The sequence below is a fragment of the Leuciscus leuciscus genome (genome assembly GCF_965113295.1).
Source record: "Leuciscus leuciscus genome assembly, chromosome: 17".
Lineage (NCBI taxonomy): Eukaryota > Metazoa > Chordata > Actinopteri > Cypriniformes > Leuciscidae > Leuciscus > Leuciscus leuciscus.
In genome coordinates this window covers 14,382,458-14,397,457 of record NC_138741.1, presented here as the reverse complement: position 1 = coordinate 14,397,457, position 15,000 = coordinate 14,382,458, and the positions used below count along the sequence as shown (strand labels likewise).

Genomic DNA, 15,000 nt, shown 5'->3' with positions numbered 1-15,000 from the left:
GTTATAAAAAGCGGCTTTATGATGCTTGTCATAAAATTATCATTAAAAGTATCTGGAATAACTAGAATTTTACAACGCACATTTCCGGAGAGACCATGAATTAGAAGAATTACATTTTGCTTTTAAGCAATCCAATTTCATCACGATACAAGTTGTTTGTTTAACCCGACATCTCCCTTCACTAAGTCTGGAGCTTTACACACACTCATTAAAACGATTATTCACGACCTGTCGAATGTTCTCTTTCAATAGCAAATATTTTACCATATAAGTATATTGCTTAAGAAAGTCTTTATTTGTGAGTGTGTGTGTGTGTGGCTGGCTGGCTGTAGGATATGATAGCCTACATTTCACTGTTCTGACAAGAGTGCCTTTTTTTTAAAAAATTTTTTTTTATGATAATTTTATTATAGGCTAGGCTACTTAATATTATGTTAAATATAACAGCGTTAGAGGTGGTTTTGATGTTACTGTTTTTATGAATTTACAACAGCAATAATATAATAATAATAATAATAATAATAATAATAATAATGAAACATTCCACATCTTTGTGCTTTGCATACAATTGTTAAAATATTAGAAGGCTGTTTAGTGGTTTAGTTGGAGCTAATTTCTGCATTATCGCTTGTGTTTTTTTTCTTTTTTTTTTCTCACAGCTTGTAAATGATATTACAGTTCGTATTGCCACAGGCAAAACTAAGTTTATGAGAGGCCATGTGCAAAGATATGAAGTTCATGTCACTACAGTTCTGCGTCATTCTAGCGCCCTCACTCTGTCTGGCTCGTAAGGCTCATATTACTTTAAGAGAGGAAGCGTCCTTTGCATTTTACAAGTATTTTAATGGTTCAGAGTTGGATCAGCTTCGTTTTACCACACCCTTATCCGTCGATTGGCCATAGTGAATGACCATTATAACACCGTTTTTTTATTTTTTTTTATCGCATCGCCTATTCTATCTTGGCGTCTTCATAGGGCCGTAGTGACATTTTATTAGACAACTAATACCAAGCAGCAAAATTAGACTATAGGAGCCAAGGAAGGATTTTTTAAATGTGCAAACAGCAGAACGGAATATTTAAGCACAATCTGTCGCACGTAAGATAGGCTATTGATAACAGATTTGACAGTTTGTTGGAATAGATGATCGTATACAGGTAGCCTACTAGCACTTTTTCAATTAGCTTTTGGTCACAGAGCTCAAATAATTATCAGTGTAATTTCATGAACATGGCTAAATGCTTTATTCAATCAGTCTGATTATTATTTCATTTTATAATATGCGAAACCAAATGCATTAGGAAAAATGTTTCCTTTTTGTTCTATTGTCTTTACGATTTCGTTGAATGCATTAATTCTAGCAGAATTTTAGTATACGATTATGATGATGATGATGTGCGTGCTGTCCCCAGTTCCCCTCACAGTCTCCCTGCGCCTCGGGGAAACCACGCCTTTTGTGTAGCCTGAGACTAAACCCTGCTTACAAGATCTTGTCAAAAGACACAAAGGGAAAAAAAAATAACTATTATTTCAAGTGCATTGCTTCATGAAATCTCCGTAAATGTATGTACAATTTAATACAAAAGATTCGTTTTAAAAATGGGTCCACACAGCGTCGAACAGAAAATAATTCCCCTGTAGATTCCAATTATTGGTGCGATTTTAGGCCTCGTTTCTGCTTCAGATAGATTGATCGCAAATCTTTATGGGTTGCAAACTCACGCTGTTGGCCGGAAGCAGATGCAAACCAATTAAACAAGCTCAGAACAAACAATCACTGCCCAAAGATCATCATTTTGCTCACTGATTCCCACTGAAAAAAAGAACAAAAAATTGTTCATGATGCTAACGTGTTATCCACCAGGCTATATGTAGAGAAAATACTACAATAAAGAACAAAAATATAATTTTGGGTAAGATATAATTGGAAATCCAAATGAAATGTTTCTTGTAAATACTGTATTTAAATTATCATAATTATTAAGCATATATATAAATGTATCCATATGCTCGTATAAATAGCATAAGAGACAGAGAGCGGAAGATATAGCCTACAATAGCTCCATTAAAAAATGAAATAATTTTGCATCTCAGAAACTACACCAAGGTAAATTAGCGTTATATGAATTTTATACTTTTGCATTTCTACAAGATAAAAATATTCTGCTCCTAAATTTGACCTCTGCTTTTTTGCTTTTGTTTTTGAGTGGTCACCCCGTTTAACATTTGAGCGATAACATCTTTCGAGGAGATATTGAGTTCCACCGGTCTATTGTATAAGGCACAGAGGTTATTGCATTACCCTTGTGCATATTTAGCACAATGTCTCTTTTAAAAAACATGAACAAATCATTGGACTTAAAGTGTTGAAAGCTAAGTTGTTTCTCTGTTCTATTGCAACTAATGACTGTAGTGTTGGCGGATAACAATAGCGGATGGTGATTATCAGGCGTTATGCATGGCTCATATGGCCTCTACAACCATGAAACGCTTGTAATAAACGTGTAATAAGCTACAGCAAAATATTTCAGAACAAATATTTCAGAACAAAATTGCGTAAAATAACCCAAGGAAATGGAATAGTTTGATTGCCAGGCACATTATTAAGGTCGCGTTGTTAGGCCTGCGAAAGGAATAGGCTATCATAGGCTACAAATAATATATCGACTGCCATTGTTTGCTGTTGTTTTTTTCTTCTACTTCTTCTTTTTAAGCTTATCGCTAAAGCATTAAGGAGCCCAAATCATTTTTATGTGCCTTGTTTTTTTTGTCCCCCTGTCCTAAAAAAAAAAAAGTATGTTTATAACACATTGCAGGCCCAGGCCTTCAGATACCCGCAAACTGTCGCTTAAATGTTTAAACACATTGTTTAGTATATTCTCAGACAGCTACTTAAAATACTAGTTCATCAAAAAAGACAAAATGTTCGTAATAAATGTACTTAACCTACTTTTTTTTATTTTGTTCGGTTAACAGTTTAAGCGACAAACACGGGCATAAGACCACAAAATCACAACCATGGAATTTAAAGACGACATAAACAATCACTCAATATTTTATGAGGCATTTACTCAACACGGGTTACACGTTCGCAAAGTTATAACCTATAATTACAACAAGTATTGACATTTCACTAATTACAAAAAGAATGTGACCTGCATGGTGGTGACCACATACAGTAAATATGCAAACACAAGCTAAAAGCATTCATTACGTCTGTCCCCTTCAGAACTGTCTGTAAAGTTATGAATACTGAAAAAAAAAAAACCCTATATGTTGTTGTTTGATAACCATTCTTTGGTCTACAAAGAAACTGTATTGTTAATATATGTATAAAATGCACTATAGATGTATTATTTAGTCTGTATTATTAAAATAACAAAACAACAAGGAGCCACGGATTTGAGCGGGCATTGTGCACTTATAGAACATATTTATTTAAAAAATGAAAATAAAACTTTGTGTTAATTTTTGAGAAATCTCACCCCACCAGTACGCTCATGACACGTGATAATACTGCAAACATGATGACTGGAGGTTGTTCTGTAATGTATTAGATATTTTAACATTTAAAATTAGACAAAATTGCAACCACTATTTAAATAAACATTCTAAAGTAATCATCTTTCCAGAAAAAAAAAAAAACCACTACGCTTTATCCTTTTTTACTCTGGTCACATTGCACGTTGCTGACAGTGGAATAATAAACAGTTCCGCGACACTTGACGTTTGTATACAATCAGAAATAAATGAAGAATAATAATAATAATACAAAATACCTGGAATTCGGCTTGCATTGTCCGTTCATTCTCCTTAATTTTTTTCATTTATATATATTACAGTGTAAATTGGTGTAAAATGTTCACTTACAGTCTGCTCCTGTGGATGCTAGTTAGTGTATAAGTGGATTTGATGTTGACCCTTGATTCTGATGTGTGAAGTAGTCAGAAAGTCCGCTGGAAAGTCCGGAGGAAAAACTGGGTAGGGAAGGCCTTAAGGAGTCACACGGGAGAGAGGAGGCCGTTTGCGGGGAGGAGGAAGAGGCGGCTCGGGAGCTCATGGACGTGCTGCCCTGGGAGGTCATGGATGGGTGAGGCACGTGGGGGAAGAAATAACTGGTCTGGCCCGCGAGCAGGTTAACTGAACACGGATTCAAAGAGTAGGTCCCGGAGCAGGGTACGGAGAGCCCACATGGCACTGAGGCGGCCAAAGCGGCCGCAGTGAGGTGGTGTGTGGCGTACGGAATGTCTCCATTCACGAGTCTGTCAACACTCAAGCCATTGGAGGCCGGGAAAGAGTGATTGTTCCCCAAACTGTTTTGAGTCAACATTGTGCTATAGGACATTGGGTGACTAGGGTAAGCCGACGACGTGCCGTTGTAACTCAACGCGCTGCTCGCCCTCGGATGGTGGAGTGAAAGGAACGGCGACATGGGCCAATATAAAGAGCCAGCTCTATCCATAAATGTCAGTCCGGTTGAAGTAAGCCTCGCGCCCCTTTTAAACGCCAGCTTTGCCCTAGAAGTGGTCGATCTCCGCCGAAGTTTGCCCGTCGTGCCGCCAATGAACACGTCGTCACTGGAGGGGTCAAGCATCCAGTAGTTCCCCTTCCCGGGGTCATCGTAATGCCGGGGCACTTTGACAAAACATTTGTTCAAACTCAAGTTGTGTCTGATGGAATTCTGCCATCCCTGCTTGTTCTCCCGGTAATACGGGAAATTTTTCATAATGAACTCGTAAATGCCGTTAAGGGTTAATCGCTTCTCCGGACTCTGCCGAATAGCCATCATAATCAAAGCGTTGTAGCTAAAAGGTGGTTTCTCGTACTTGCCGTTTTTCTTGTCGCCTTCTTTGCCTCCTTCGCCTTCTTTTGAGTCCCGTTTCTCTTCCTGCTTCTCTTTCTCGTCCGTGCACGAGGAGTCGTGGGATGAATTGTCACTTTTCGCGCAAGTGTTCTCCGACTTTTGCTCCTGTACTACTTGGGCAGGTAAAGGAGTCTTCTCTTCTTCCTCATGAACCGTTCTGTGGTGTTGGTGATGGTGGTGGTGGTTGTCGCTTTGGACGGTTTCGGGAATCAGACTGTTTATACTGAACGATGATTTAGGAATCATTTTGACTTCTTTCCTTTCTCCCATATCCAACATCACAAGTAAGATAGAGTAGCAACAACCAGAAGCAGCAGCAGCAGTAGTAGCAGCAGTTAGACTTCAAATCTCTTGCTCTGGCAACTCCTCTAATTAAAAAAAAAACACAAGAACTATTTCATGTTCCTTAAAAACACGTCGATATGAGACAGCTAGCTACAATTAATTACGGAGCCACAGACACTAAGCTGTAAAAAAAATAGCTTGAACCTTTTTAGAGACTGCAGCCAACCACAGCAGCATAAGTATTAACCGTGCAGCCAATCATTGAGCAGTTCTTAGCGCCTGCTCCAGTGCGTAAGGATACACAAGATCCACCAATGCTCATGCCTAGTCAACAATGGCTTTCATTTCCCCAAGCAAACTCCTACCAAGAAAACAGACCACATAACCTCAATCAATTTTTTTTGTGTGATAATTGTAGAGTGCTGTTTCAACATATCCATGCGTCCTCAATTTGTTTTCATACCGCAGGGGGAAAAACAAAAGGGACACAAAGGTAGCCACAGAAAACAGGTACTACTTCCTGTATTGGAAATTTGTGCCTTTTAATATTCTACATGGAGCTATACTGCACAAATAGCTTACATTTGATGATAATACTCGCTGTAGAGCGACAGTAGGCTATATTTGTAGCATTTGCATTAAATGTATCCTTTCCGACGACGATAGGCTATATTTATACGCAAATATATTCTAGGTTATTCGTTCTCGTGTCACATTTTAAATATTTTTCTTAAAGCGTCAAGTTCGCACATGTATATTTAGTCGCACATTTATGTGAACGATTTTGAACATAAGCGATATTATGACGTACATCCACACAGTAAGACGCTATAAGCATCTTTATTCCTAGCGTATGTTAATTATCATGCTACTAACTATGAACAACATCATCGGCAACAACAAATGAGGCAGTTGAAAATAACAAGATCAAGCACAATACTATTTTTAGGCTACTTTGAATAATAATAATAATAATAATAATAATAATAATAGGCTAATAATAATAAGGATAGTAACAAAGCAGTAGATGATCATTTATTTCTGGGTGTGTTTAGGTTGTCAATTTAACGTGATAAACCAGATGCTATTCACCAGGCGTACATAAAACAGAAAATAGCAGTGAATTTAGAAGGTCAATCAGTATATGATCAAAAATGTCCACATACAAACTTACGTACAAAAGGATAGAGTATCTTCTATAGGCCTAAGTACTGAGACAAAACAGGGAGCTTCCAACACATAAAATAAGAACAAGACCCCTACACTATTTTTTATGAATTCTGAAAAGACCTACAGTGCATCATTGTTTTAAAATTATAATATTAATAATAATAATAATAGCCTAATAATAAAAATAATAATAAAATATGTGTCCTTAAGGACGCAAAAATAACATGATGGATGCTGACATCAATTAGTTGCTTTATATTTACGGTTGAAGTTTCTCTACTGCAAGGGCTGATATGTGTGTATTTGTGTTGGGGACGTTGCAGGGGGGTTGACTGAACAACAGACACACGCACGGCACACACGCATTCACATGTGCAAACAAATCGTACACAGAGACACACGCAAACAAACAAACAAACTGGATTCCCACAAGGTGACATTTTTGAGAATTAATTCAGAGTCAGGTTGCATGTAAACATATAGTTTTGTTTTAGAAACATTTAAATAAATAAAATAAAATTAGTCTTTAGAAATTCAGCCTGTTGTATCATAAACTAATAAAAAAACACACAAAAAATCTAACTTTTAGCTATTATTGTTATGCTGTTTTTGTTTTCCATTATTTAATAACCCTTTGTTTTCTAAACTCTATAAATAGACCAAATGCAGTAACCCACACCTGCAATATAGGCTGTGCGATATAATTTTACTTCAAAGTGGAAAGTTGAATCAGACATATGGAGAACACTTGAGAATTATGGGGCGAGGACCTAACGTGTTTGTTGCTTAGTAGCCAATATAATAATATTTGTTGCATTGCAAACGTTGTTATTGTATAATGCCTATACATTCATTTAGATTTCTAACAAAAACACAAAAATCTGGCACTAGTTGCACAGCCGGCAATATAATATATTGCATATTTCAAACCATTTCTATCAATGCACAACCATTGTTGCTTTTAATGCACTTTGAAAAAGCTTAATTTTATTTTTATAAATGGAACATGCTTGTAGCCCACCTTCAACAAACAAGATGTTAATGTCTCATCGACATTGTCTGACAGGTGCATAAATATCTTTTCGCGGAGAGAGAAAAACAAACAAAAAACAGGCAAGATCAAATGATTAGAACTATAGGCTAGGTAGGCGGATAATGCATAATTTTCAAACTTCTCTCATTTGATTACAGTTGTTAACACATTGTCATTTAAATAAGAGCATATATCCCGTATTGATGACACAATAGGCTACTATTGATAGCCTAGATTATTTTATAGTCCATATCAAACGCAAGCCTTCCACTGTCACTGCAAATTTAAAGTTTGGTTTGCGATGGGTCATCAACAACAGGTACAGGCCTGAGTCTAATAGTATCATCCAATTAATTCGCCTATAAACGTGGGGCATTATTGTGGCCGATTTACTTTGTTTGATAAATTGTCATAAAAAATATAAATCGGTAATTTTATTAAGCTATTAACGCTGGATCGAAAGATATCAATGTGCAAATATGCTAATAATTTATAAACTAAATGAGATGGTGGTTTATTTAATTTTTTTATCATTTATTTATTTTAGTATTTAGATATTTATCTGCATTAAATCAACCTGAATGCATTGATGTGCATGCATCCAGCAATGTAAAGTAAAGGTTGTTTGAGTAGGCCTAAAGAGTGTTAGATACTTTGCTTAACGCTTAATGAAATTAACATCAAAATAATTTTCTCTAATATATTTATTTGGGCTATAACATCACCTCCATCACCTACCAGCAGTAGGTTATACGTTTTTGTTAATGACAGAAGGCTGATAAAGTTATTTTTGCGCAGTGATGTGGGCTCTTCCTAAAATGACCTAAATGTTTATGAACACGTCGCTTAAATAAACACAGTTGTCACTTACCTCGACAAACATACGCCTGTGTTGAAATGAGAACTGATAAACAGGGAGGTAATCCTGGACAAAATCAATCCTGTCTGTTAAAACTGCAGCTTGTGTCTTTATTAGGATGCCCTCTAGCGGCGTGGAAAAATCGCAGCATTTCTTCTTTCATGCGCTTAGATTTCAATCAGAGATCTTTGGAAAACTCATTTCTTTTCATTATAACAAAACATACAGATTTTTTAGCATTTCGTTTTCCAATAGGCTACTAAATAATTTACAAAATACAAAACCCATGCAAAAATGTTACACGAAATGCAAAAAAATCTGTATGTTTTGTTATAATAAAAAGAAATGAGTTTTCCAAAGATCTCAGATTTTTTTGCATTTTTTATAGCCTACTTGCACTACAAAATGTAAAAAGACTAAAAAGCTTCTGATGAATTAGTAACTTTAATGACATAAACAATATTATTTGCACCCCAGGCTACCATAACTAAAATCTTGAGTTGAATAAAATTTTGACAACGCGTCAAAACAAAACTCGTAAATGCATTTTATGCAGTCTTGTATCCTACTCTAAACAAGTTCGTAGGCTACAGCTAGAAGTAAATTGGTTGCTACCTTTTAGAGATACGATTTTACCGTAATGTGCGAGAAAAAAACAAAACAATAGTAGGATACAAATAAAAATAATCCGAGGTGTAGCCTATTTATGCATAATGTTTAGTGTTGTTGCCAAAGTCGACCCCAAAATTAAGTTTACAAAGTTTTCAATGACAATAAAAATGAAACCGTGAACAATCATATCATTTTATTTATGCATTATTGTTGCACAATACAGGCATCATAACTAATAATAATAACAAAAGTTTAATTGTGTTAAAATAAATAGTTTAAGGTTTTAAATATCCAGAAATATATAGGCTATTTTTTGTCTTTTACTGTGCCTAAATGTAAAATATGAGGGATCACGTTTTTCTAAGTTTTCGCTAAAAATATGCTTTGTAATAATGTTTATAAACACGAACATCATGGCTTATAGGGTAGATTTATTAAGGACTGTGCGAACAATTGCTTTTCATAGTCTGTAGCGCCATCATGTGGCGGGTGACCAGGTTCATTTAGTCATGAAGAAAGTCTAAACACTGCCAAATGACTTGTAGGCCTAATGCAAATCTTAATTATGTATATGATCTAATTGTATATATGGTGAATTATGCAGCGGGACCAAAAGTTTTTATAAATTCATAATGGAGCAGATAAAAGTTGTATAGCTATAATCAACCTTTGAGTTTTTTTTTATTTTTATTTTCTGTTATGTGCTAAAATATTGAAATAATATTTAATATAATTTAAATGTAATAATTTAAGACATTAGAACACAGTAGAACAAAGACACTTGATGACAGTTATATTCAATATAAAAAATTCAAAAAAAATCAGTCCCATTTTACCCACTTTTGCTGAACCCACCCCACAGCATGCATCTTCATCAGCACTGGAATCCTTAAAAATAATACAATCAGAGCTAAGCACATGATTTTTATTCATATACCAATATATATTCTAAAAACTGATCTGATGGATTTGAGTTTTTAACATTATTTGTGATCACTCATTTACTGTAGGCTAGGCTATATCTTTGCACATATTAAAAAAATATTTATGAGGTGTAATTTCAAGTATGTAATCACAAAAAAGACGTTAGATCAGCATTATTAGTTTTAAAGAAAACCAAATCAGAGTAGGCTATAATAATAACAATAATGTATAATATTAAGATTCAAATATAAATAGCCTTTAAAAGAAGTCAACTGTCAACTACTGCCACATCAAGTTAGAGGAGAAGGTGAAATCTGCTATTATGTAAAAAATCATTTTTTGAAAAATTTCATGAAGCTACTCCTGCTTTTGGACTTGTCCTTGGTTCCATTCTCTGCCTCATTTTGTGGTGGAGGAGGAGGAGGGGCGAACAGGGGAGGCTGGTTCCTCTGTAGACTTCTTGCATGTTGGGTCACACTCACTGAAGAGAAACAAAAACAGTTTATTCTGTTTCAGACACACGCAGCAAATGTATCTCATGAGAGAGATTATAAATGTTATTGTAATACATGACAAATCAATCTTTATCCAGAACATAAACATTAAAGTGACATTTTCATTTTGAAAGTAATTTCTGATTAAAAAAACGGTCCAAGTTGCGATACTAGAGACTGATTGCACTTCTGTAATTTGATTTTACAGCAACACTTTCAGATGCTTCACTCACTGGAGTAACGGGATCTCACCTGAGTCTTGGCTCTCTCCTCCGTCAGGGTAGCGGTGTCTGTTGTAATACGTGTGGGGAGGTTTTGGTGGTGGCTCTTTCTCTGTCTCACAGCTCTCGGTGGAGTCTTCTGTTAATACCAATGGTAAGTGTTAAGCAGAAGCACACACATTGGCACACATAAACGCACAGAAGTACTCAGGCTCTGTTTGTTCTCTCACCCTTTTCCTGTTTCGACTTTGTGTCGGAGACTTGAGTGTCAGATGTGTCGGCTGGCACAGACTCACACTGCTCTGTGCTTTCTCTACTTGCTTCTGTGTTAATTCTGTGTGGGGACAAACATGACAGTCATAAGAGCATGTGAGAAAACGTTGTTGTCCGATAATATAATTCTTTCAGTAACTGATATATATATATATATATATATATATATATATATATATATATATATATATATATATATATATATATATATATATATAAACTGATAAAAGGCAAATAAGAGTGTCCATAATTAAAATATATATTTCAAGTTCTTAGAAATGTACTCTTTCTATTCATGTTGGTTTCATATGGTTTTGAAACAACCAACAAATCAAGAAAAGTTTCAGTTTGAAATGAATATATTTCCCTTACATCTTGAATATATGATAGAGTACACTATTTATGAATATTATGTTTGTGGGTTGGACCCATGTGACGTAAAACCTGAAATAACCTTGCCTTGTCATAAAAAGGTAAAACATTTTAAGAGACTTATTGCCCATGACACAGTCATGGGGGTCTGCAAAGCTCCTCTCTATGATATAATTTTTCTTTTCTGTCTGTTTTTACAGTAATACTTTCAGATGGTTGCATCACATTGGGTTTTATTTAGGGGACAAAGGTTTTTCAAATATTAATTATCAGTGAAGTAGTTTTGTTAATATAAACTAGCAAACTTCTAAATTTTGTGGCCAGTGATATATAACTAACATAAACTTAGAAAAGTATATAAATATTTATTTGTATTCATTTTTTTTTTTGAAAGAAATGACTACTTTTATTTAGCATAAATTGATTAAATGAATGAAAAGTAACAGTAAAGACATTTATAATGTTACTAAAGTTTTGCATTTCAAAAATGCTATTCCTTTTTACATTCTATTCATAGAAAAATCTGGAAAAATATCACAGTTTCCACGAAAATATTAAGCAGCACAAATATTTTCAACATTGATAATAAGAAATGTTTCTTGAGCACCAAATCAGCATTTTAGAATGATTTCTGAAGGATCATGTGACTGAAGACTGGATTTTAAAATATATAAAATAAATGTTTTATGACTTTCATTCTATTAATAAATCTTTTTCTTCATTATGATATCACCTTGACATTTTTGTCTTTATAATCCCTAAAAATAGCCACATGAATTTCAATAAAAATATTTAAACCATGCCCATCACAGAAGAGGTGTTTTTTTTTTATTTGATGTTACCCAGGATTGTCTGAAGACATTGTTGGATTTGTGCAATTCTGAAGCTCCTTCAACCACTTTTGCTGTTCTTCTTGAGATGAGGCGGCAAACAGATATTGACTGCCATCACTCAACCTAAACCAGAGAGTGAAACAGATTATAGATTTCTTTTCATCTGAAATGTGAGCAGATGTTCACGGCAGGTGGCATGAATCATCACTCACATGAGTTTGAAAGTATGCTCCTTTCTTCTGTAGTAAGGATTGTTTTTACAAACTGCTCCAGCCAAGGTGATCGGTGGCCAGCGTGTACAATTCTGTATTAAATGACATGGATTAAAGAGGAAAAATAATCAGAGTCCACAAAGTCCACCACAGAAACATCTCCTTAAATTGATATAATGGCTCTTAATTGCATCTTAATGCATCATGTGGTGAAATAACTGATATAGGGTTAACTGCAGAAATAATCACCCTGTCTGTCTGGATATATAGTTAATTAATATTAAACAGTCCCTCTTTCACTAGTGCGTCTAGCCAAGTATATGCGTGTGTGTGTGTGTGTGTGTGTGTGTGTGTGTGTGTGTGTGTGTGTGTGTGTGTGTGTGTGTGTGTGTGTGTGTGTGTGTGTGTGTGTGTGTGTGTGTGACCATGTTGTGTGTGTGTGAGCCATACCTCACTGGCGGCATCTTGGTCTTTAAACAGATTGAGTGTCTCCTCTTCCAGTAGTGCATAGACTGTTTCCCAGTGATCCAAGCCCTGATCCAAACCAACAGATCAATGTTACACCATTAAGTGCTCTTACAGAAACAAAACCACACTATAAACAAAGAAGTGGAGCTAAGGATGTCAGAGAGAGCTTTTTAATCAATATCACCATTGGTGTTGGTTAGAAAGCTTACTTTATATCCGCCTTGCTTCAGTTTAATCTCCAAGGTTCCCTCCATTTTGGCACGTTCTGCTGTGATCTAGAAAAATACACAAATTGCAGACCAAAAAGGTGGAAACCAAAACAAAAAGGACAAAAAAAGTGTTTACCTTAGTGGTAACAGTCGAGATGACTGCAGCGTTAGTAGAAGAGGGTGCTTGAACTTCTTCTGGGTCTAAAAGAGAAGATGGAGGAGATGACTGAGGGTTTTGCAGTGGGGTGGAAGGGGGAAGGTTTCTCTCCTCTGAGTTTTGGTTTTCGGCCATTTCTGCATCTTTGGAGGGTGGCTCAGGGGGTTTTGATGCAGGAGGACCCCAAATCTCTTTATCAGGGCTTGATGGTTTCAGACTCCTAGGAGTGATCCTTGGTTTGGCAATGGCACTGAGGGGGGGTTCGGTCTGTCTCGGAGTATCAACCTCATCTTCAGATGTGGTGTGGCCAGTCTTGAGGACATTGTGTAAATAATGGGGTTTGTAAACAGCACTAGAAGTTTCTGAGGAGTTAGGGCTGTCCAGAACAGAGGTGGACGGTTTGTCGGGGGACGTTATGGTATCTCTATCGCTGGTGCTGTTGCTCCTGAAGCCTGATGCCACTGGTGACACCACAGACGAGTCTGTTTTACCACTGCTGCTTTTCTGCAGGATGGCAGACCTGGCTGTAGGGTCTTGCGAGGGTATGGCTGAATTATCACTCTTACCACCACTGTTACTAAGGACAGGACTGGTCAGTGAGGGGCGGGGGGGCAAAGCAGGACGCTCAGATGGCTTTCGCTTTAGTGAAGTTACATGAATGGGCTTGTCCCTGCTGCTTTCTGTACTGTCACCTCTTCGAATTTCTTTTATCTTCTTTTCTCTCTGGGAGAGCAAAGAAAGAGCAGAGAAATCAAAAAGGGTGAATCAAAACTGATGGATGACTGCATCTTTAAAAAGGCATGAAACTGCTTTTGAATTTGATTTGAAAGGTGTGTTAGGTTAACGGGAAGAATTTCATCTGCCAAAAATGGAATTCAATTTTGAGAAAAATAAAAAGCTAGTATTAGTAATCTGTATTTTACCTGTGTTCTTCTGGCTTGAAGGGCATTAAATCTCTCACTCTGGGTTTGAATCATGGCTTCCAGATCCTCTTGCTTCTTCATTAACTCCAAAACATCTGATACTGAGTCCTGTCCAACCATTTGATGCAATTAGATTTCATGAAGAATCAAACATTTTTTTTCCAGCATTATGCTGTTTACAAATATTTAAATACATTTCCCAATTCCCCAAATTCATAAAAACGAATACATAAATGGGTAAACTGCGGACAGCCTCACCCCCATATTCCTCCGCTCTGAGCGTGCTCTCATAGGTGTTGAGCCAGTGCTCGGCCTGCTCCAGCTCTCTCTGCAGCTGCTGCAGTTCAAGGTCTTCCAGATATTGAGCTCTCCTTTCAGCCCAAGCCTCCAGCACCCGCACCTCCAGCTCCTGGAGCTGCACAAGACGATCCTCCAGCTGCAAAGACAGCGACAGAGAATTTTTTTTTTTAAAGACATAGTTTCATCTGCTGTGACCTGCAAAATGCATTCATAAAAAGGTTCAAAAGGATCACTGTACATGTTGATCATGTTTTGTTGTAAACTAAACGTTGCTGATGAAGAGAATTGTTGCATTGAAACTTTTCTAAAGCTCCCTGAATTATGTTTTTAAAGCATCCCAGACTTTTCATTTAGACCGTAAATTTAAATGTAAAAGTTTTAAAACACTAGGAACCATACACTTGCCCACTTTGTAAATGTTGAAAGATAAACTGCACATCACACACTAAAAGACTACTGATCACACACTATTGGACTTTCAGGTGGTTCAGATTATAACAAACCCACAGAAACAAAACAAAACATTAGATTTCTAAAATCGTTTAATATCCTCAGACTGGATAGAATTATCATCTGATTTGAAGCTAGTATAATCGTGTGCCCATTACACACTACCAGCATTACTTTTGCGTTATTTGCATACTATTATAGTGGTAACACTTTACAATAAGGTCTCATTTGTTAACATTAACTAACATGAAATAACAATGAGCAATACATTTGTTACAGTTTTTATTAATCTTAATGTTAGTTGAAAAAATGCAGTTGTTCGTTTAGTTAATACACTGTG

General features: G+C 36.1%; 2 protein-coding genes across 2 annotated transcripts in view; both read right to left on the bottom strand.

Annotated features, from left to right (window-relative positions):
* The window catches only part of foxg1a (forkhead box G1a), a 12,550-nt gene extending 7,198 nt beyond the window's left edge, over positions 1-5,352 (bottom strand). The window contains 3 exon segments of the mRNA XM_082142615.1: positions 3,872-5,024; positions 5,026-5,051; positions 5,054-5,352. Of these exon segments, the coding sequence (XP_081998741.1) occupies positions 3,894-5,024; positions 5,026-5,051; positions 5,054-5,144 (1,248 nt within the window). The 5' untranslated portion in view covers positions 5,145-5,352 and the 3' untranslated portion in view covers positions 3,872-3,893.
* Positions 5,353-9,002: 3,650 nt separating this feature from the next.
* Positions 9,003-15,000, bottom strand: part of sptbn5 (spectrin, beta, non-erythrocytic 5) — a 30,985-nt gene continuing 24,987 nt past the window's right edge. The window contains exons 58-67 of the mRNA XM_082142854.1: positions 14,171-14,389; positions 13,911-14,019; positions 12,967-13,710; positions 12,831-12,896; positions 12,604-12,687; positions 12,154-12,245; positions 11,951-12,064; positions 10,694-10,797; positions 10,495-10,602; positions 9,003-10,229 (exon numbers count right to left, since the gene is read on the bottom strand). Coding sequence (XP_081998980.1) covers positions 10,081-10,229; positions 10,495-10,602; positions 10,694-10,797; positions 11,951-12,064; positions 12,154-12,245; positions 12,604-12,687; positions 12,831-12,896; positions 12,967-13,710; positions 13,911-14,019; positions 14,171-14,389 — 1,789 coding nt within the window. The 3' untranslated portion in view covers positions 9,003-10,080. The remainder of the gene's footprint in view (positions 10,230-10,494; positions 10,603-10,693; positions 10,798-11,950; positions 12,065-12,153; positions 12,246-12,603; positions 12,688-12,830; positions 12,897-12,966; positions 13,711-13,910; positions 14,020-14,170; positions 14,390-15,000) is intronic.